Source organism: Hippocampus comes, unplaced genomic scaffold (genome assembly GCF_001891065.2).
Source record: "Hippocampus comes isolate QL1 unplaced genomic scaffold, H_comes_QL1_v1.1 scaffold45, whole genome shotgun sequence".
Lineage (NCBI taxonomy): Eukaryota > Metazoa > Chordata > Actinopteri > Syngnathiformes > Syngnathidae > Hippocampus > Hippocampus comes.
In genome coordinates, this window is record NW_017805783.1 from 301159 (window position 1) to 323396 (window position 22238).

At 40.1% G+C, this 22238-nt stretch overlaps 3 protein-coding genes and 1 long non-coding RNA gene across 10 annotated transcripts in view; 3 read left to right on the top strand and 1 right to left on the bottom strand.

The window, feature by feature from the left end:
* Positions 1–7933, top strand: part of LOC109525037 (tumor necrosis factor receptor superfamily member 10B-like) — an 8721-nt gene extending 788 nt beyond the window's left edge. The window contains exons 2-10 of one of the 4 annotated variants that reach the window (XM_019885265.1): positions 3755–3905; positions 4074–4202; positions 4317–4428; positions 4518–4609; positions 4792–4914; positions 4978–5042; positions 5149–5385; positions 6409–6445; positions 6935–7933. In XM_019885265.1, the coding sequence (XP_019740824.1) occupies positions 3755–3905; positions 4074–4202; positions 4317–4428; positions 4518–4609; positions 4792–4914; positions 4978–5042; positions 5149–5385; positions 6409–6445; positions 6935–7224 (1236 nt within the window). In that variant the 3' untranslated portion in view covers positions 7225–7933. The remainder of the gene's footprint in view (positions 1–3754; positions 3906–4073; positions 4203–4316; positions 4429–4517; positions 4610–4791; positions 4915–4977; positions 5043–5148; positions 5386–6408; positions 6446–6934) is intronic. The other 3 variants (XM_019885268.1, XM_019885266.1, XM_019885267.1) reach the window with 3 other exon arrangements.
* A 4349-nt stretch (positions 7934–12282) lies between these two features.
* On the top strand, positions 12283–18058 carry cyb561a3a (cytochrome b561 family, member A3a). Of its 2 annotated transcripts, XM_019885337.1 has the most exons (7): positions 12289–12385; positions 12492–12532; positions 13325–13529; positions 16169–16377; positions 17476–17630; positions 17718–17886; positions 17967–18058. In XM_019885337.1, the coding sequence occupies exons 2-7, from the start codon at positions 12527–12529 to the stop codon at positions 17988–17990; spliced, it is 768 nt and encodes a 255-aa protein (XP_019740896.1). In that variant the 5' UTR covers positions 12289–12385; positions 12492–12526; the 3' UTR covers positions 17991–18058. The 2 variants fall into 2 exon arrangements, with proteins under 2 accessions (XP_019740895.1, XP_019740896.1); XM_019885336.1 differs by having other exon boundaries at positions 12283–12532.
* An 873-nt stretch (positions 18059–18931) lies between these two features.
* On the bottom strand, positions 18932–20341 carry LOC109525048 (uncharacterized). Its single transcript, XR_002170072.1, has 2 exons — positions 19660–20341; positions 18932–19068 (listed from the first exon to the last, which is right to left on the bottom strand). It is a non-coding gene; the product is annotated as an uncharacterized LOC109525048 (long non-coding RNA).
* loxl2b (lysyl oxidase-like 2b) overlaps positions 18985–22238 on the top strand; it is a 38402-nt gene continuing 35148 nt past the window's right edge. For all 3 annotated transcript variants that reach the window (XR_002170071.1, XM_019885281.1, XM_019885282.1), the window contains exon 1: positions 18985–19090. The gene's annotated coding sequence lies outside the window, so the exon portion shown is untranslated. The remainder of the gene's footprint in view (positions 19091–22238) is intronic.

Genomic DNA, 22238 nt, shown 5'->3' on the forward strand with positions numbered 1-22238 from the left:
ACACACACACACACACACACACACACACACACACACACACACACACACACACGTATATCGTTGTCTCATTCAAGTGTCGTTTCATTAGGTACATTTTAAATATCACAATAATGTCTATTGCTATATTGAACACCTGTGTTGCGCGTTTGATTTTAATGTTTGGATGAATACAGTGGTTTTGATCGAAATCCAATCACCTTGTTTACTTTCTTTTTGCGCCTCATTTATGAAATGACATGATGTAGTTCCAATATTTTTTCTTCAGGACCATTACTTTAAATGGGGACAGTATAAAATGCTGAACGCGAGCAAAACAAAACTTAACATTGCTTAATGTCAGAAAGCTGCAATAAATCGCCACCGAAACTTATGGTGACATTTCTACCTAGGCCCACTTCAACCTCAGAAAATCTCATCATGATCACCCAAATACTTTGCATTTTAATGGATGTTAAGTGTTTTCCTCATTCAACAACATTACGCTTATTTGAGTGCATGTGGGGAGGAAAATGGTTAGAGTCCATAAAATCCGAAATCTTGGGAAGATTGTTATAATACTTACAGCGGTTGAGATGGGCAAAAAATATGACTGCCTGCACAAATTTAGCTAAAGATTGATGGCAGTTTTCTGACATCAAGTGGCGTTTAAACTTTTGCTTTGGATAGACATGAACTCCAAAATATTGATATATTGGATGATTGGTCATATTTTCTGACCAATAAGTGATGTTGGGCTTTGTCTCTACAGTTGAGTGCCTATGGAAAGGAAAAGGCTTCATGTCCATAAAATCCCCATTGTTGCGGTGATCGTTCTATTTTCAGAGGTTGAGGTGGGCATGAGATGTGCACATGAACTGAAAACGGGGAGTTTAGCAATTGTCATACGACATATGCTAAAACTGTCATTATAACCTCAGAGTAGTAGTAGTAGTATATGTATAAAAAAACAGCAGCCATCTCCAGCCCCATCTCGTGCCTTTAATTTGCTTTGCAAGAAACCACCTTGGCTGGGGAAAAATAAACGATCAATGCAACGCAAGGATGAACGGATTGTGTTGCTTAAATTGGTCACTCAGCCTGATACCTCACATCCAGTTTGCTAAATACATTGCATTATAAATAGGGTCCTTCGTTTAGTGTTGTTGTTGTGGGCTGCCAGAACCAGCATCCACCATATATTCAGAAGAGAATGCAGTAAGTTTCAAACAAGGGTTATTTCATATTTAATGTTGTTATACTGTGTGGGGTTTTTTTCAGTGTAAAATCGAATTCAATATTTAATTTAACATTTTCTGGCCTTTATATCTTTTTCAAGCCATGCCTTATGGAGGGATTTTACCTGACGCATACCTTTTAATTGACTTTTTTTTTTTTTTTTTTTTTAAATAAAACAAACTTTTTTTGTGGTTTTTTTTTTTTTTTTTTTTTTTTGGGGAAGGAGATTTGTACTGGCCCTTATGGCAGCATCGGGGATATTTGGGAGCCTCGACCGACATAGTAGAACCTTGATTAAAGCATGTGCTTTAAAAATATGCACTGTCAAATGTCGTGATGTAAACGAGTGACGAGCATTTGTCCCATACTTGTACGTACTCTCCATACAACAAAGGGAGTAGGCTGCACAAGACAAACATTTTTTAAAATGGATCACGGTAATGGCCAATGCAATTTGCATATTGCAAAGACATGCAATCCTTTTCTTATGAAATGGTATGCTTTCATCTGAATTTGACTACCGGTAGTCACATGCAAACCCAAATGCCATTGCCACCCAAAAGTTGACATTATTGAGAGGAATTACAATTAATTCGCGAAAACCACTGAGCTTGCTAATTTTGCTGCATGTAAATCATGTACTTCTTTTATTAGATAATAAAAATGTAATCCATGTTAAATATTGCAATAACATCAATATCGCTGTAGTCAACATCCATGTCGCATGTTTTTCCAATATCGTGCAGCCCTCCAGGCGAGGTTTGTTTCTTTGTTTGTTTTTGGGTTAAATGCCAACAGTTAATTTCTTGCTATGATGAGCTAATCAAATATAAATGCAAGAAAAAAATTGACGCATTCAGTTATACTGTATGAATTTTATTTAAAACTGCATTAATCCATACGATTGACTTGAATGACTGCATTTATTTTTTCAATAACACTTTTACACCTATTATAAGCACAACTTTTAATTGCTCATGCACTTGAAATAAACGGCGGAGATCTTTCTTAAATATAATTAGATGGCTCCCTAGTATTCCATTGTTTTGAAATTGGTGACAATAACGACTTTTACAGCTCTAGGATATTTTTTTTTTGTTTTGTTTTTAATGTGCAGGAAAACTTTTTTTTTTTTCCTTATAAATCTCTGCCAGTTTAACCATGGTCAAATGATCACTTGTAAAACACTGTGAAAAAATAACAATGTCCCATCATTGGCATCTGTTTTTGGAACAGGCTTGCAGGCCACTTATAGGGTCCTTCGTGACCCCTAGTCGACAGTATAGGTGCCATGTGATTGTTTTTTTTTGTTTTGTTTTGTTTTTTCTGGTGACCAGTCCCAAGAGTACTCCGTCTCACCCAAAGCCAGCTGGGAAACGAATTAAAAAAAAACAAACATTCAATTAAATGCATCGTACTCGCTCATTATTTATAGACCATTTCCATCCTCTTTTGCGAACAGTATTCACCTACGTAGTTGTTGCCGCTGTGAAAATAAATGCTTTACCCGGTCAATAAGCAAGCCAGCTTCAGGTGTTTGACTTATCCTCACAATGTCAACATTTTCTTTTTTTCTTTTTCTTTTTTGAAACGTCTGCCTTGTCCTGGCTTCATGTACTGAATCCCACTAAAGTATATCTGGACCAATCGGAGGGCAGAAAAATGCTGATATTCCCTGACACCTTCAAGCAGGCTCTGTTTTTTGAATCCGAAAGCTTGAAGGAGAGAAAAAAAAAATCGATCATGTTGTTTGTACGGGGCCGGCATTCCTGAGTCCGAAGCTGTTGGGAAGTTTACATTGGCATAGAAACACATACAGTAGAAGCGGAAATCAGATTGGACAAAAAAAAATATACAGTGTGTATGTGTGTGTGTGTATATATATATATATATATATATATATATATATATATATATATGCATGCATGCATGATAACCCAGAAACGACTTTAATTCATCTGCACAGCCAAGACACGTTATAAAATGGAGACAAAAGACTTGGAAATAAATGTATACAATATTTTACAAAGTTTGTATTGCATCTCAGTGCTTTTGAAGGCCTTCAGCGCATGCCACTGGCTGAAATAGGCACCAGCATACCCATGCGCATGTCTCACAAAGACAGCTACTTGATTAACTTTTTTGTTTGGGTTTTATATGACTAGAAATATGAATATTTTCAGTCATTACTCTATGTTGATCATCCATCCATACGTTTTCGAATCCACTTAACCTCACAAGGGTCGCGGGCGTGCTGGAACCTATCCCAGCTGTCTACGGGCAGTCGGCGGGGTACACCCTGAACCGGCTGCCAGCCAATCTCAGGGCACACATAGACAAACAAGGACACAGGAAGGCCAGAACCGGGATCAAACTCTGCACTGTGACACAGACGTGCTAACCAGTCGACCGTCATCGTGCTTCTGCGTCAGTCATGTAGTTTTAATATTAGAAAGGACACTGAATGAATACTTAGCAATGGTTGGTTACCTCTCTGTTTTATTTCATTGGCTGAAGAGGGACTCTCCTTTTCCCTTAGGTCATTTTTGTGTTGATTTGGTCTTTTGCATCCACTGCCACGTTTCCTCGGGGTGGCCAAGACTCGCAAAGCATCTGGACCCGGCATGAAGCCATCTGCAGAGATGGGGAGTACTGGAACGGCAAAATCTGCTGCTTAAACTGCCCACCTGGTAAGGCAAATGCACGTTCGACTGTGTTAGTCCACTCACACCGTAGGTGTTTCTCACGCAAAGAAAAGGTCCTTGACCCTAGCACAATTGGGTTTGTTGACGCACTTGCTAAGGGACCAGTTGACTTTGATGCTCAGTTAAACAGTGACTGCTCCGTGCTTGTTTCAGGTACTTATTTGAAGTCAGCCTGCACTGCGCCAGGTGAAAAGGGGCAGTGTGAGAAATGTGCAGATGAAACATACACTCAACATGCCAATGACCTCAAGCAATGTATCACATGCACCAAGTGCCGTCCAGGTATTTTGTACAGTTAAAAGGAATGAGGAAAAATACACCTTCACATATTTTCCAAATGATTTGATCATAAATTCCATTACACGAGGCCTTTTGTTGTTGTTGTTGTTGTTGCAGATCAAGAGATTGTCTGGCCTTGTAACCGCACCCAAAACACCAAATGTCAGTGCAAAGAAGGACGATTCTGTGCACCCGAACATGCATGCGAGATGTGCAATAAATGTTCAAGGTGACGATGTACTAGTTGTTCATTCATGACAGGTTGGAGTTACTTGTATTTTATTTGCTTCAAATGTTGTTTGCCTGGCTGTAAATTAGATGTGAGAAGGATGAAAAGGTTGTTCGCAACTGCAGTGCGACCTCAAACACGGAGTGCAAGAAAATCCCACTGCAGTCTGACTCTGCCTCAGGTATAGTGGAAACTAATAGTTTGAATGCCTCGCCGAAAGTATCAAACTTACCACTTGTTTTTGGTCTCAAATGACTTCTTCTGTTTCAAATTGTTTTCAAAAACTTAATGGCTCCGATTTGAGCAAATATGCAAAACCTTAAAACATACTCAAATCTTCGTCATGTCTTCCGTGGTGCTAATGTGGTTCTCTCTCTCCTTCCCAACCGCATCTAGGAAACACTGCCATTATTGTGTGCAGTGTGCTCCTCGTCCTTTTTCTGTTGTGTGGACTAATTTACTGGTGTACGAAGAAGCTGGCAAGAGGTAGGTGCAACCCCAAAATGTTTATGAATTAAATGTGTACAATTCTTCTCTTGGGTTTCCAAATTTTGGACAATCTTGGTGGTTGCATCTTCCCCTTAGGCTCTGAGGAAAACGAGCTGAAAGTTGAGGTGAGTTTCATGACAGCATGACTTTGTGAATAATTAAGAGGAAGGAGGAATACTTAAACAGACTTTTTGCAAAAGGATATGGACCAAGTCTCTTGAAATGTTGCAGCACGCGCTAGAGGGGAACAATGAACAAAGCCAAAAGCCGGGATGCTCCAGTCTGATCTTTTCTCAGCCACGGGTGAGAGGTCAAAGCTCAGCCACGATGGAGGATGAGTGCCAAGCGCTGTGTGAAAGCCACAACAGCTCTGCCAATAACTCCCAACAAAATCTAACCAGCCTACCCCCTGCCTTCCCCGCCTCTGCCCACCGAGCGTCTCTGACTGCCATTCAGCCCGATTTGAGGGTGAGAGCAGCAAACTCAGACTGGCTTCATTTATGCTTCTTGCCCTGCCTCTCACCTCTTCATGCCTTCTTTCGTCTTCCACCTTTTTCTCAGGCTTCTGTGAAATCTTAAAGGTTTTCATTTTAATGCCGCTTTTTTCAAAGTTGACAAAGGCATTTTTTTTTTTTAATTCAATGTGCTTGAAATTGGAATAATGTGGAATGTGAAAACTTTCGTGCCATCAACTCTTCTCTTTACCATTTATTCTCATTGGGATTTTGGATGTGCTGAGGCTTATCCCAGCTGACTGGTGAAAGGCTGGGTATGCCCTAAATCCAAATAAAATTCCTTTTTCAAAATCGAAAGGAGAAAAAAAAGGGAAAAAAAACAGACTTATTTGTCAATGTTGGTTCTTAAAAAAAAAAGGAGGGGGGTCGGGGAACGGAATACGACTCCTTTTCCAATTTTGGTGCCCAAATGGGGAAAAAACTAAACGGATTTTTGACATTTTATGGACTTTAATATTGTCAACTGCTACAAGTTGCGTGTCCTGGAGGTAAAGTTGAACTAGAAGAGAGCTTTCACCTGATTTGCGGCAACTTCACTCATTTCTATTGAGAAGTAGGCATTGCTTGCTGCATTTCTACAAAGATCAGCCGCCATGGAGGATGAAATTCAAGTGCTGTGTCGGGGGGGAAAAATGTTCATCCTCAGAGACTTTTTGTATGACCAACTAACAGCCAAGAACCTGAGGCCACCTCTTAATAACATCAGCATATTTCCCCCCTCCCTGCAAAAAAACTGCACTTGCTTAATCTTCATCGTTGCTTACACAATGGTCTCCGATTCCGTAGATCAGACTTCGTGTTGCCAGGAAACTGATGAGTCACAGGCAAAGGTTGTGGTAAACACAGCATTGGTCGTGTTACTCAACAGCACACTTTTTTTGAGGGGGGCAAACAAATGCTTTCAATTTTGGGTATGGACCTAATGTAAGAATATAAACCATTTATTTGGAAATTGAATGCCTTTTGTGTCTTTTAGGAGGATGAGCCTTTTCCAGAGCTGATTCCTATAAATGGTAAGTCTTCACAATTCATTTGTATTCGTCAAAGTGTGGCTCCTAAATGTCAGGAATGCTGTTGTTTGACAAGATTGCTTTTACCCAGCACACCCTCTCATATTGTGCCTAAAAGATGGCAGGGATCCAGTGATCCTTATCTTGTACCTGACTGAAGTTCAATGCACTCAGCCGTCCCCTCTAAGAGTAGCACAAAATAAAATCTGGAATGGCGAATGTAGAATATACACTCTGAACAGGCATGATGCCAGGATTTTTTTTCTCTTCCAGGGCTAAGGGGTTGCTTGACCAATATGTGTTGTCATGACATGACTTACTTGAGACATTCTCTTGTTTTATTTTTGTTTTTCTTATTTTATTTTTTTAACTTACACACTAGTGCTGCACATCCAGCAAACATAAACCCACTTGTATGTAGTCAGCTCAAGTAACCCATTTGTACAATAAAGTCAAGATAGCTGAATGAAAACATTTAAACTTTATTCGCAGGTGAAGAATCTCTCAGGAGGTGTTTCCAGTATTTCGAGGAAGTCGATATCGACTATTACAAGAGGTTCTTCCGTCAGCTTGAGCTGAATAGCAATGTGATCAAAAGCAAAGACCCACTTCTCTATGAAGACAGGATTCACGAGTTGCTGAACATCTGGTTGGAGAAGGAGGGCAAGGATGCAAGTTTAAATGACCTGCTGAAAGCGTTACTGAAGTTTGATCAAAGACGTACAGCTGAGATAATCAAGGCGAAAGCACTGAAAAATGGCCATTATGTTTTAGAGAACTAGTCATGATAAATTGTTTGCAGAACGTCTGGAATTTCTTTCCATACTTCTGATGAGATGACCGGATGTAGTGCAGTTTTGTGCACGCCACCGGATTGTGACACAGTTGTGCGTCTTCCAAGTTTTTTGGAGACGCATGCACAGGCATTGATAGTGCGCCGTACTGATAGTGAAATCGCACGGTGTAATAAAACACATGCTTGGGGTTAAAAATGCCTTCTAATTTCTGTCAAAAGCATTTCAATGAACTACCACAAATGCATTGTGTAGTTTGTGAAGTGACTGACAGCCGGAAAATGCCTTCTCACTTATGTTGAAAGCATTTCAGGGAACTATCAAAGTACTTTTATGTAGTTTGTGTAGTGACTGACTGGGGTGAAAAATGCCTTCTCATTTCTGTCAAAAGCATTTCAATGGACTACCACAAATGCATTGTGTAGTTTGTGAAGTGACTGACAGCCGGAAAATGCCTTCTCACTTATGTTGAAAGCATTTCAGGGAACTATCAAAGTACTTTTATGTAGTTTGTGTAGTGACTGACTGGGGTGAAAAATGCCTTCTCATTTCTGTTGAAAGCATTTCAGGAACAATCCCAAGTATTTTGTGTAGTGACTGTGACTCTCTGATGCCTCAGGAATGACTTTGTTGGTTGAGCAAATTAAAATGTGGATTTGTTGAATTAACTAACACTGGACATTTAGGAAACTGAATGCGAAAGAGTAAGATGAGTTACATCATTTGCATTTTTTGGCAAAGTTTTACAGAGCATATATATCCTAACTTATGAGGTTTACATCCAAACTGGTTTAGATGTTTTAATTTGTCTCTTGTAGAACTTTGGCTGTTGTTACTATGAGTGATTGACATAGGTGCTCGAATTAACTGCACTTTAGCTGTTTTACTGCGATTTATGTCCGTTACTCCATCCACCCGAAATGTTTCCGAAATTTTGTTTTCATGAAATGTTCGAAATGGAATTCCATTGGCAAACAATGTGGATTAACTTTGCGTCTGCTTTTGTCATTGGATTTGGATTTTGGATTTGGATACAACTTTATTGTCAAATGTGCTGTGTACATACAGCACAGATGAATTGGATACTTTTTTTTTTTAACTTATTCCGTGTTTTGAGTTTGGAGCACACATACATTCTGAAACGATGAAGGAGAGACATTTTTCAATCAGCCCTTTGAATGCTAGCCTTATTAAGCTGCATCATGGCGCTTTGCTGAATATGTCTTTAATGACAGCACTAAAGCTTTGAAGACGTTTGTCTTAAGTGTTATTGTTTTGTCCACCCGCTTCCCCACACCAAGGTGAAGGGTTGTCAGTTTTAGATTAAAATATTAATTTATATGTTGCTGCTATGTCTATGTACTTCTGAAATTTGAACAAATTACGTGGTTACGCTTTCGGTTGTGAATTATGCCACTAAGTGCTCAATGTTGTCAGGCAGTCATTTTAAAAATACCTTTTGAAGTCTGATATTTGTCTACATTGGATTGTAGGTACAGTATTCTATTTTTGTACCTCTCCTGTATGTTCAAGAGCTTTTGTTGAAGTGTGTCAATGTAACTGGAATAATAAAACTCTTTCTGAAAGATTTGCCATGGACTATTTTTTTGAAATACAGGTGGAGTGCAGGGGAACGGGTAGGACCTCCCCCCTCACCTGACACCACCACCATCAATAAAAAAGGCATCTTACAAAATGAGTGCACCTTTGACCGCGTGACTCACCCTGGGAGTGGCGTCATGTCAAATTCTGTTAATCTACCCACGCAGCACACCCTGTCAAGGCTCATGCTTAGTGGTTAAACGGGTCTTTAGGTATTTCCCTTGATGGAAGCATTCTTTGTTTTCGTGCATAATTAACGGCTGACTACTTTTTAAATAGTTGTTTTTTTCAGGAGTTTGACCTAAATATACAGATGAATAAATTCATACAGTAAATAAAGTAAATAAATACACCTGAGTTCCACGTTTTCGGAACGTAAGCATCACGTTTTTCTTTTTAAATCCCAGCTGACAGCTCTCCACACAAAGTTGTCTTAAATGTATCCCCTCCAGGGTTGAATACGTCTCAATGGAATCCTAGGACATATGTTGTGCATTCAATAAAGGCAGTGAATGTGAATCTGATAGAAAACCCCCACTTTTTTTTCTTAATGTCTGTTAATTTCAATTGATTGTGGCATAATTTGAATGCTTGCAAATAGGGGTGGGAATCCCTCACCTATTTGATTTGATTGCATTTCAGAGAGCAGTGATTAACTTCAATTGTCAATGCATCATGAAACAAGTTTTTCTTCCCATGTGATGACCTACTACTTTTGAAAGAGTATTTGGAATGACCCTTCGCGCAATGATAAAATAACCTCCAAATTTTTACATTATCTTTTCAAACAACAAAATAGAATAGAATATCCAATGTTTCTCCACACTGCAAAACCCCAAAAGTTGTGCACCAGTTATGTGCATTTGAATTACTGGAAAACATCACAGTGTGTAATTGAGTTTATTGTGATAAATGTTCATATTAGTCTGACAATGTACAAATCACTTCACTCATCACTCACTTCAATCACAACGGTGTCAAGAGGAATGACGACATCCCACACAAAGAACTGGGGTGAAAATGAGCACACATGATGTAACCGATGCACCATGTCTGTTGAAGTAATGGATTGTATAATGTTGAACAAGTTAAGTCCCGTGACAATTGGCATGACTATTTGCAATTCTAAACACCAGAGTTCGCCATACTTGATTTTGGCCTTTTTACGAGAATTGTCATTTTTACGTTTAACCCTGAGAGAGAACCATGCTTGATTTCCATCCATCCAGCCATTTTCTAATCTGTTTATGCCCTCGAGGGTCCCTGTTGTGCTGGCGCCTATCCCAGCTGTCTTCGGGCAGCATGCGGGGTACCCTGAACTCTTTGCCAACCAATCGCAGGCATACTTGATTTCAATCCTTGTATGAGAATAGTAATTCCAGAATTACACACTAAGAGTGTGCCATACTTAATCCAGGCCACGAGAAGAGGGACACATAGTTTCACATCCCTCTATATACAAACTAAAATATAATTTCACACAAACTACCGGTAAATATCCAAATATAAGCTTGCTGGTGGAACAGCTACTTTTGTGTAAGATGTGCTAATCAATATACAGTCTATATATATATAGAGAGAGAGAGAGAGAGACAGACAGACAGAGAGAGAGAGAGAGCGAGAGAGAGAGAGCAAAACTGAAAATACTGTATTGATCTCATCTTGCAAGTACCAATCTGATATTGATATTGACTTGCTATAATATTATCGATCTGCCGACTACTACACTTCCGTTCCCAGGATGCTTTGCAGCATGCGATTTAAAACGTTTTCCATCATACAGTTATTAATCATTACCGTTGAAATTTGTTCGTGACCCGTAGTTCGTTAAATGTGTGTCTTAATTATCACATTACTTGTTTTAGGCTAAGTGTCCCAATGTGTAAACTGTTCAATGGCTACAATAGCTGTAACTTTGAGGGTGGATCCCATTGACAAGACATTGGATCCTTAAAGGTACAGATTTAGCACCTTTTCTTTCTAACAGTCTACTTCCTGGTTAATTGGCACACTCTGCTCACAGACACATTCACTGGTGCATCTTTATCTCAAAAAACACATTACTCTCTGCTCCCCATGACGGTCAACCCCCGCATACACCATGCCAGCAATTTCAGTCACCACTCTGTTCCCGAAGTCCACACTACTTTTGGTCAATCTTATTTTCAGGTTTCTACCTCGAAGCAGTGGACCACTCTTCAACACATAAAATTGCCTGATATGAAACTTGTATTCACTATATGTATATACTTGTAATATTATGTAAATATGTACTGTCACTACTTTGTAAATGTACAGTTTGTGGTATAAATGTATTTGCTTTTATTTTTCCTTGTTTTACTCTTCTGTGTGGAGCAAGGTTGGAATTGCAAATGAGAATTGTTTCTCAACTGCCTTACTGAACACCCAAATAAAGGTAAAAAATACACATATAATCAAAGAACTATATATTTTTCAGTATGTCCGTTTGTCTGTCCTACCCTGCCCCCAGGTGGCCAAGGTTCGCACGCCGAAATGAGCAACACAATCTGGATTGCAGGACAGTGTGACAAAATCTATTTCCAATTCGATATCATTACGTCATAACTGTATGTTTTATCAAGTATAATATTAAAGAGTGATCTTTTTACTCATTAAAGCAATCAAACGTTAAGGCAAGCTTTACAACAATCTTGTGATTTTTGGGGGGAGCTGGCTGTATATTATTGGTTAGGCGGGGCTCTGTAGCGAGAGAGAGAGAGAGAGAGAGAGAGAGAGAGAGAGAGAGAGAGAGAGAGAGAGAGAGAGAGAGAGAGACGTATATTTGAACCATATGATTCATTAGCCAATTAGTATTCGTATTCATTGATTTACTTGCGTTCGGTAAATTGTATTTTGTGTTTTAATTTGCGGATCACGTTGCTTTGTATTTATTATTCCATTAACACAATGCAAACTATTGCGAATACTTTCCATCCTCTTGAAATATTTGTTCCTATTTGAATTGCATTGGTATGGCGCATCGACAAGTGCACTGTACTTTTTCAATATTATATTTTTATAAACTTCACAGAATTATGCTTAAGTATACTTGGTTTGGACTGAAAAATATACAGATACTTATAGTATGCTTTTAAAACTTAATTTGTTCCAATTAATTTAGTATGAAAAAAGTACGTTTTATATACATACACTTGCGTATACTTTATAAAGTTGACTTCATACATATAGTACGACTTTTTGGAACATTTTAGCGAGGAAAAAATACATTGCAACTCAATCATAACTGTAACCCGCCATATCGCACAAACTCCACAGACTGCCGAGACCAATTTTTTAGAGCGACCATTTACATTTTTTGTACACTGATTTTTTGCAGTCAAAAACTCTTCCAGTATCTTGGAACCACCAGGTAGTGCTCTCGGATCAGCTGACAAAATGATAGGAAATGACTCCCAAGATTCTTTGCGCGACCAATAAGGAAATGACCTATGGTTGCAATGGAGTTGACGCAGCTCCAAGTCTCGGCTTGGAGATTTTAGTTTGTATCGAAGTTTTCCTGAACAAGTGTCATCTGGACGCATCTACAATACTTAGATATTATTATTTACTTGCAGTCACTCGGGTGGTAGCATAAACTAAGGTTAACGAGGTCTTTCGTTAGGTACGTGACTGCTGAAGGAGAAACCATCCACGTTTTGCGATATTGATGAAGGTAAATGTTTGATTTGCTGTAGATTCTAATTTCATTCGACATAATTTAAATGGCCCTTGTCTTGTGATTGATCTGAACGTATCTGGGAAGTTTTTTTTTTCACCGATGTCGTTTGTATCTACCCTCCTTAGCACTTGGTGTCTTATTATTTTGGTAGTAGGTAGATACAGTACCTCAGGTTGGCGCATCAACCGCGGACAGACTCTTCACTTCCCTTGCACCCCCCTCACACACACACACACACACACACACTTTAATACAGCCCCGCGTGAAACTGGAACTACTCTATAAAGATATAACAAAGTGAGATCAAACTGTCGCAGCTGGGTGGTCACATATTAACTTGGGATCATGAGTGGAGGAAATGATTGGCTGAATTGTGCAGAGTATCAAGTTTGATCATCATTTCAAAGCGGCTAAGATAAGACTCTTTCATGAATACACACCCATCTGATAGCAGTTGTGGATTTTTTAAATAAAAGGTGAAAGTAAAAGAAATTGAACGAGACTTGATCTGGAAAATAAATGTTAAGATTCATTTTGTCTTTTATTGTTGATGTTCACATTTGGCAAGAGTTGAATCTATTAAAAGGAGTCATTTTAAAATGTGAGTTTCTGTTATTTTCATCACATTTGAAACAGTGTTTTAAGATGGCATTTCAATAATATGGACAAACATTGTCTTTAGATTCCCAGACAGCATCGATAGACTTGACCTCTACAGCTAATCTACAAGATTGTGGAGTGTGTCTGTGGGGAAATATTCACAATAATATTCTTGTTTTCTCATAGTGTTCAAGTGTCTCCAGGATGAGGTCCATTACCTGCTTCAACATATGGTATTTTCTGTGCTTGGGCTTGGGTCTGGCCTGCGTGGCGTGTGTGTGTTTCTGGAACAGCCAGTGGCGTGGTGGTTTCGCCTGGGACGGCTCTTCCCGTCAGTTCAACTGGCACCCGGTCCTGATGGTAACTGGTATGCTGGTGTTGTACGGCAATGGTGAATATTTTTTTTCTGCTTCCAAACTGATGGCATACGGTGTTTATTTGTATTTCTCAACTTTTGTATTCACTTAGGCTAGTGGTTCTTAACCTTGTTAGAGGTACCGAACCCAACTAGTTCATATGCACATTCACCGAACCCTTCATTAGTGAAAAATAAAATGAGATTTTTTTTTTTTTTTTTTACAAATTCAAGACATTAAAAACAGAAAAAAGTAAACACAATTAGTATCAGTGTAAAGTATATGTTTTTTAATTATTGTGCACAAAATGAACAAGCCAGTGATGGCAAAGCGGGTGAGTCATAACTGACATTTTGAGTCGGGTTTGTCTTAACCTCCACGACAGAGGCTCTATCGAACCCCTGAGACTGATTCACCGAACCCCTCGGGTTCGATCGGACCCAGGTTAAGAACCACTGACTTAGGCAGATTATATACCGGACACTTTTTTTTAATATATAAAGGCATGTTTTTCAGTTCTTGTAGCATTATGTATCAATATCCTGAGTTTGTCATTCATCCATGCCTATCCAGAGCATCCCAAACATGCTCAACTGGTGACGCATCTAGTGTGTGTGCTGGCCATGCAAGAACTGGGATGTCTTCAGTTTTCAGGACTTGTACACTGATACAACACAGGGCCTTGCATTATCACGCTGAAACACGAGGTGATGTCTGTGGATGAATGACACAAGTGATAACTGTATGCTAAGGAGATGTGTTGTGCTGCGTCAGGCAAGTCGGCAGATACTACTGGTTTTCTGACCCTCCGGACCTCACTTGTGTGAAACAAGTAAAGAGAAATAGGGCCTTTTGCGTACATTGGAAAATGGGAGCAAAAACATCGCTGTTTCACCACGTAAGTTTTTTTTTTGTTTTTTTGATAAGAATGGATAGACGGATAAACACGATTAGAGGAATTCTTGGGGGATCAACTGCACTACTGGCATCCCCTCTCTAAGCTTAGAATTGCTAATATGTTGTCAGTATTCATACACAACTGCAGCAATGTCCTTAAGACAGAGTACTCCCTTTACTGTATGTGTTATTTATTTTGTTAGTTAAATAAACATCTAGAACCTTGTGAATAAAAAGAAAGAAATGTAGTCATTGCAAGTCATTCACATACTGTAACGTTACTGTGAGAAAAGAAAAAAACAGGCTCTCTGGTGCTAAATTTTGGCCTTGATTTTAGAGAGTATTCTGCAGAGCGCAGCTTCCAAAGTCAACCACAATCTGGTTTTACCTTACCACAATCTTACCTTGTGATTAGTTCTTATTGAAATAATCAGACTCAGAATTGGATTCACATATTCAAAAAAAATGATACAAGTGTGTATAAAAATGAGCCACTTTACAAATAAGATGTTTGAAGAATGTTGTTTACTACTTCACAATATATTTGATAACGCAACAAATGCTGGGATGAGCCTAGAAATGGACGGAGGGATGATTTGAGGCACCTTGCAAGGCAAGGGAACCTTATTTATGTCGCCCATTTCAAACACAGGCCAACTCAATTTCTTAGGGCTACTTGCATCAATGCAGATCACTTTGCAGTTTATGTTCCCTTCTCAATATCCACTGTCAATTTACTACCATCATAAGCACACTTTTGTTGCGGCACCCCCCGCAAAAAAAAAAAACAGAAGAAAATGCAAAAATACAATAGTGGATCAGGAATGGGCCACTTTGATGAATATCACGGACACACATGTTGGAAGACAGTCATGGGTTGTTGTCAGAAGTCATGGTCTGGGATTGTGACATGTGAGCCCAAAAGTGAACTTGTGCAAAACAAATTACAAATGATGTATGCTTTGAATCAAACTTTTTTTTTTTTTTTTACTTACAGAGTCCTATGAATAACGAGTGAACTCAGCCCTGTGTTTGCAGGAGTTTGCTGAATGTCGCTAGTCTACTCGTTTGTTACATGGGCACCAAACACTGAGCACTCAATACAAAATTATTTTTAGATCAATTTTATTTACACTTAAACAGCTTCACTACCCTTATACACAGTTAATCAGTTGAAAAACGGGTACAAATGACCAATTGTGCATAGACTGGTTCGCGCGTCGGCCTTGGAGTGAAGAGGTGCAGGGTTCGATTCTGTCTTCGGCCTTCCTGTTGCATGTTCTCCCTGTGCCTGCAGTTTTCTCCGGGTGCTCCGGTTTCCTCCCACATTCCAAAAACATGCATGGCAGGCTGATTGAACACTCTAAATTGTCCCGAGGTTTGATTGTGAGCGCAGGGGGTTGTTCGTCTCTGTGTTCCCTGCGAATGGTTGGTAACCAGTTCAGGGTGTACCCCACCTACTGCCCGAAGATGGGATAGGCTCCAGCAAGCCCCACGACCCTTGTGAGGATAAAGTGGATTGGAAAATGGATGAATGCATGGATATTGGAAACAGTCAAAACTGCTGATCAATTTTAGAAGGAAAAAAATATTGGCTCTCAAACTGGGTCCGCAACCCAGGGCGCACCACCTTTTCTGAGAACAACCCTCATTCAATCTTTTCGTCATCATCATCATCATCATCATGCACTATTGAAGCTGTGGTTGCAACCCTGACAGGCAATGGACATCTAAGGGGATCTCTTTTTAATAGAATTGAAAATGTTCTTCCCTGCAGGAGCTGTGTTGTACCGTGTCCCCTTGACGTGGGGAGAGAATAAACTTCCTTGGAAATTGCTGCATGCTGCACTGATGCTCCTCGCGCTGATACTTTCAGTTATTGGACTTTGTGCTGTGTTCGGCAATCACAATGCCTCAAACATCCCCAATTTGTACTCCCTGCACAGCTGGATTGGAATCATCACCACAGTTCTTTTTGCTGCACAGGTACAACTCTTATGTACAGAAACATGACATGTACATCACTTTTAGCTGAATGTATTCTTCATATCATGACTCTCTCAAAGTAACGGCCTATGTCCTGATTTTGGGGGCGGGGGGACATGGCTGCATGTCGCTAAAAGGATCAATTACGGTAGAGTATGCACTGCATTCTACGCTCAGCGACGATTTCTGACACGCGCGCGACGTGTTACGGATGTGCCGCACGGCACGACGCATTGGTCAAGTGATGCAATGCGGCTTATGCAGGAGGAACAAAGAGGTCTTTACTGGGCTATGTTTCACGCAGTATATCATACTTTCTCCACTGTCCGACAGCAGAAACAGAAAATTTGTGAATAACAAAAACTTAATGACCAATTCAGCCCAATTAAAATAATGTGTGTATGCACAGAAAGCGGCGCTCCAACATGAAATGCAATTTTTAGCGACTGTTGGGCCCCTGGCTAGTCACCCTGGCTGTGGCAGTGCCATGGATGCGAGCATGGGCTTTGGCCTCCCTCCAAGCCAGAAGCAGCTCATTAGTCAATCGGCTATATTCCATCGTTTTGATTTACTTGGAAACGAAAGTCATTTTGATGCCATTATCCAAGTGAGATTTTATAATAGACTTGTGATGTTCACAAATTAGTCAGTCTTTTGAACGGCTCTTTGCGGGTATATAATGAGAATTGATTCACAGCAGTAAGGGCGGTGCCTTTACTTTTCTAAAAATTTGGGGGCGTGGAATTTATTCGGTTATGTTGTGATAACTTGACTCGTACTGTAATCGATGAAATCGTCCTGGAAAATAATTTCAAGGAAAGAGTGGGAACCCCAACTACAATCAGTATTTAGTTCAGTTTTTCATGTTTTCGGGGGGAAAAAAGACATTGGTCATTATTTTAGGAAGGTGATGAAATACATGACTGAAGTTTTGAATTATTATTCAAATAGTTTTCAATTATTTTTTGGGTGTGTCTCACCTGAAAAAGAACCCACCAAAATGTGTGGAGTTGTGTGCTTTTCATGGGACAGTGACAATATGATTCTTTCTCAACTCTATGTGTGAGTGTTTGTCTTTTTATGAATTTGTCAACCCAGTGGGCTGCAGGGATGGCCGTCTTCCTCCTTCCCTGGTCCCCTGATTCATTGCGCAAACTCCTGAAACCCCAACATGTCTGGATGGGAGGCAGCTTAATGACACTTGGCATTGGGGCCTGTATTTCAGGCATTAACGAAAAACTCTTCTTTGTCCTGTAAGTGCTCCCCACCTGTGTGTTGCCCTAGTGATTTCATTGAGAAATGGTGGTTATTATGAATATTATGTCCACATCTTTTAATAGGAAGGGAAATACCAGTGGGTCTCAGCCGTATTCTCAACTTCCCACTGAGGCCTTGTTGGGAAATTCATTAGGAGTCTTGATGATAGCTTTTGGTTTAGTTGTCCTTAAGATTTTGTCCACTCGTGAGTGGCAAAAGCCAGAAAGCCAGCCTGCAGACATCACCTACACGGTGAGCCCGACATGATAGATTATTCAAAAAATGTGTGTGATTTAATATAAATGGAAACCTGTTCTATCATTTCCCCACAGCCTTTGCTTCAAGAAGGAAGTTAATCATGGAAATTGCTCTCCATCATTGTCAAAGCCAGATTGGACAATTCAACGGAACCAAAGATGACGTTTTAAATTAGGGTTCTGTTCTTGAAATTATAACCAAGTAACACTGTTTTTTTTTCATTTTGTGTATTTAAATATAGTGTGAGTGCATTATCCCCATAGTGCGATTAATAAAGGTTTATTCTTCGAAGTTGGTGCCTTTCATTTCTTTACTGTCTGTAACAGTTCTGCCCATGATCTCATTATTACAATTTTTCATTGCACAGTTTTTCCCTGGAAACCCCCAACTTCACGTCCAAAGAATGACATTATGTATTGGCGAGGTTTTGCATGGCAGTACGATTAATTCCCGAGCCTTGCACAAGGTGGCAGCAAAGAAGAGTCGTACTGTATAGTCAAACATTCCATGGTGAAGACTGATGTAGCTTTGTCCGTTTGCTATCGCTTTCTATCTCTCTCTCTCTCTCTCTCTCTCTCTCTCTCTCTCTCTCTCTCTCTCTCTCTCTCTCTCTCTCTCTCTCTCTCTCTCTCTCTCTCTCTCGCACTGTCCCTCACTCTCACCCCAACCCCCTGCCTCTCTGACAATAAATGTCATTAAAAGTCCCCCCCCCATGCATTATCCTGCTCAGAACATAACTGACGTTACCGTAACATGTAGTATAGACACGCACTTTTTTTTTTCAATAGAATCGATGTAGATTTGTCTACGTCAATTAAGTACATCCGACGGCACTTTTACGCATGTATCAGTGATATCATCGAATAGATTACGCGTGTCTTGAGAATGCCACTTCAGCTGTTGCAATCTATTTAGTTCTGTTTACTGCGATAGCGTGTGATTTTTCAGTTTCCCGACAGCCTTTGAAAGCAACATTTCTGCGTTCAAAGTAGGATAGTCTGTCTCTGTTCGTGCGCCTTTCCACGTCTCAGGCCATCTCTCGTGATGTCATTTTAAAGGTGGGTGTAAGTGGGGGCGAGGGTCGGGTCCAAAGCCTGCTGTTTCCATCACGGAGTGAAAGTGTTCTGGAAGTCGAAGAGGCTTCTCCTCACAGGGCTTCCCTCTCCTCAACTTGGACTGGTCGCAGACAAGAAGCAAAGTAAGTTTACATGAGTCTTGATGTGGGCATCTCGGTAATGCTGCATTCGAGGCATTCAATATCCAAATGTGTCTTCAATTTACAGCATCTTAACATCCCTGAGTTGCTATAGCTTACCCAAATCGTTAAATGTTAAGAAACTGTTACGACAAAATTCTTGCATGTTTTTCGTGCAGTGTGGAGTCACTGATTTTCCCAGTTTCGAAGTACCGGTGACCTTGTCAGCCAAGTGGACTGACAATAAGATTAAGTCTTTACGTGCGCTTGTGATTGTGTGTGTGTGTGTTTTTTTTTTTTTGTCTGAACCAATAGTTGAAGAATCCAGTGATTTTAATCACTATTTTTAAAAGTCAGGTTTTAAGGCTTATTCGTTCATCATTACTTTACGAGACTGACATGTTTTTGCAAATAATCTCAATTCCCTGTGTTTTAACATTCACCGTGATGTAAAAGAGTAGTTGACATTATTTTGAAATTAACTTTTGACCCTTCCAACAAATGAATATCCTTCTAGAATCAGGTGGGACTAGGTGAAAAGCAGTGTTTCTATTTAGGATGAAACGACTAACCTCAGATGCAGGAGTCCTTCATGATAATGGCAAAAAGAAGTTGCGTTCATATGAATGTTGCTGTGTGCATCTGATATTCTTGTTGGTTTCATTTCAGCATTTCTGTTTCATTATCTTATTGTAATTTGCTTTTGTGTTCTAATGAGGAGTTTGGACAGACTGTATTCTATACGTTGGGTTTTCCCATAATGATTCAAACTCAGTGGGAGTAGCTTCCATCGGTTGATTTTGTAATGTTGTGGGAACCACTTGTGCAACCACTGCCACGTTACATTGAGTGAGGAGTAACCCTGCTGGAAGATTTATGTACACATTCTCCTTCAGAATGCAGCTGGTGTGCTTTTATGTCATCTGATTGGTATGTGAAATATGAGGCACTGATATATGAGTTGTTTTTTTAATAGCCATTCTTTTGCAGTTGTTTTTGTCCCACTGTGAACGTTTGGTTACGTAAGGATTTGACTTTCAGATGATTTAAGTATTGTCCTCTTATGGATACGGACTTCTGTGGGAGTTTCAAGGCTGTTAGTTCACAACTTCTCACAGAGATAATAATTCAGTCACTTTTATACAAACAGTCGAGTCCAGTAACTCAAGGGCCACAGGCCACATCTGGCCCTCTGCTTAATTTCATTTGCCCCCAATTTTTTTCCTCATCTTCTTTTCAAAATTAACCAGAAATGTTCTGATCGCAGAATGTGATGGCGATGATTTAATATTATGAGATGATTATTAGGGTTCCCACACTGAAGACAAAAAGTCAACTGCCTCCCACTCAGGCCACATGTCTAATCCGTATACAAATATCGTTCCGCTCAGCGTCTGGCTACTGGATGTAAACAATTGACTTAACATGGTGCAAATGAAAGTGAGTGGTATTTCAGCAGTCTCTTCCAGGATAATTTACTGCATATCCATTCAATCTGCTCCAACTGTTAGCGTTGCACTTGACTTGTCTGCATCCTTTAGTTCCCCAAAAGAAGACTTTCCAAAGAGTAACATTTTACGCAGTTGATTTTTGACCTTCTCCTCTGGACTGATTCCTGTAAGCTAGCCCCCAGGTTCATTAGGCCTTTAGAATTCCACCCCACTTTTCATGTCTCTCTCCTGAAGCCGGTCTCCTCTAGCCCCCTCACCCCTCCTTCCCAGCGTCCTCCTCCGCCCCTGGTCATTGATGGTCACACCGCCCACACCGTCCGCAAGATTTTGGGTATATGTCGCCGTGGTCGGGTTTTCAGTACAGTATTTAGTTGTCTGGGAGGGGTGCGGCCCTGAGGAACATTCCTGGGTCTCTCGGTCCCTCATCCTCAGCGCTAACCTCCTCTGGGACTTCTACCATGAGTTCCCCCACAAGCCAGGAAAGGCACCGGGCGGTGCCCCTTGAGGGGGGGTACTGTTGTGACTGTGACAAAGTTTTGCTCTTTGTTCACTTGATGTTGTTTGTTGCTTTATTTGGTCACACGAGGCTGGAGTTGTTTTTCTATATATACATTTGATTGAGTTACTCAGTTACAACGTTACACGTCAAAACGTTAAGCCTTCTATGTCCTACTGCCTCCAGTCCTGCTCTCTGTTTTTACTTTGAATTTTTGGATATCAAGACTTTTACTTGGCCACTTTTGTCTCCTCTCTGATTCTGGGTCCGAATTCCGCTCCTCTTGTGACACATTCCATACAACAGTGGGCTCTTTGGAAAGATAGTCCCAAAAGCTGGGCATTTGTTTGTACGTGCAAACATAAAGTTACAGAAATGGTCCCTTTGCTCATTTGGATCATTTGTTTACCTTTATTATAACCATAAACAGTACTTATTTGTACCTAGTGATTCCATCGTGAACCCTTCAGAGATCATCACAAAATGTTGTAACTTGGAGAATGAAAATGGAACCCTTCTGGACCTTTTTTTCAGAAAGGACATTAGGCTTGACCATGAGAAAATTACGAGGGCTGTCCATGTCTAGTATTCTAAAGTTAAATAACATGAAATGTGTTCATTTCCATCAACGCAAGAATTTATTTTTAAGGACATTATTCAAATCCTTAGATACCTCAGAAGAGGAACATTGCACCCTGTAATTTTCATGTTCTGTATACAAAAATATATAGCCTGGCCAAACTCCGCTCTCTTTCACTACCATCACTACTTTTTGACCACAGTGCAGCCATAGTACAGTCTTTAGCCCCTATTACTTATACACACTGCTGTTTCAGACCGCTGTGTGTGTGCGTGTGCGCGTTCGTGTGTGTGTGTGTGTGCGCGCTGATGTGCATGCATGCATTTGCATGTGGACCCCACAGAAATAACAAGGGGTAACATTGTTATTCTACTTAGCTATTTATGGATGTATTCACTAATTATTTTTTTCAAAGTGTAAAATGTAAAGGGGACAGCTGTAACAATTCATCCAAGGCAAGTTTTGTTCGTGTTCAGGACAGCAGATTTTACAGAATAAGGCATGTCTCTCCTGGGGGGGCACCAGAGGACCTTGGGGGAGTTACGGCAGTAGAAAAAAAGAAGAGTGGCTGAAAGCCACTGAAGTTTTCAGTGGTGTATCGCAGTGTACTGGATTCTTTTGTTC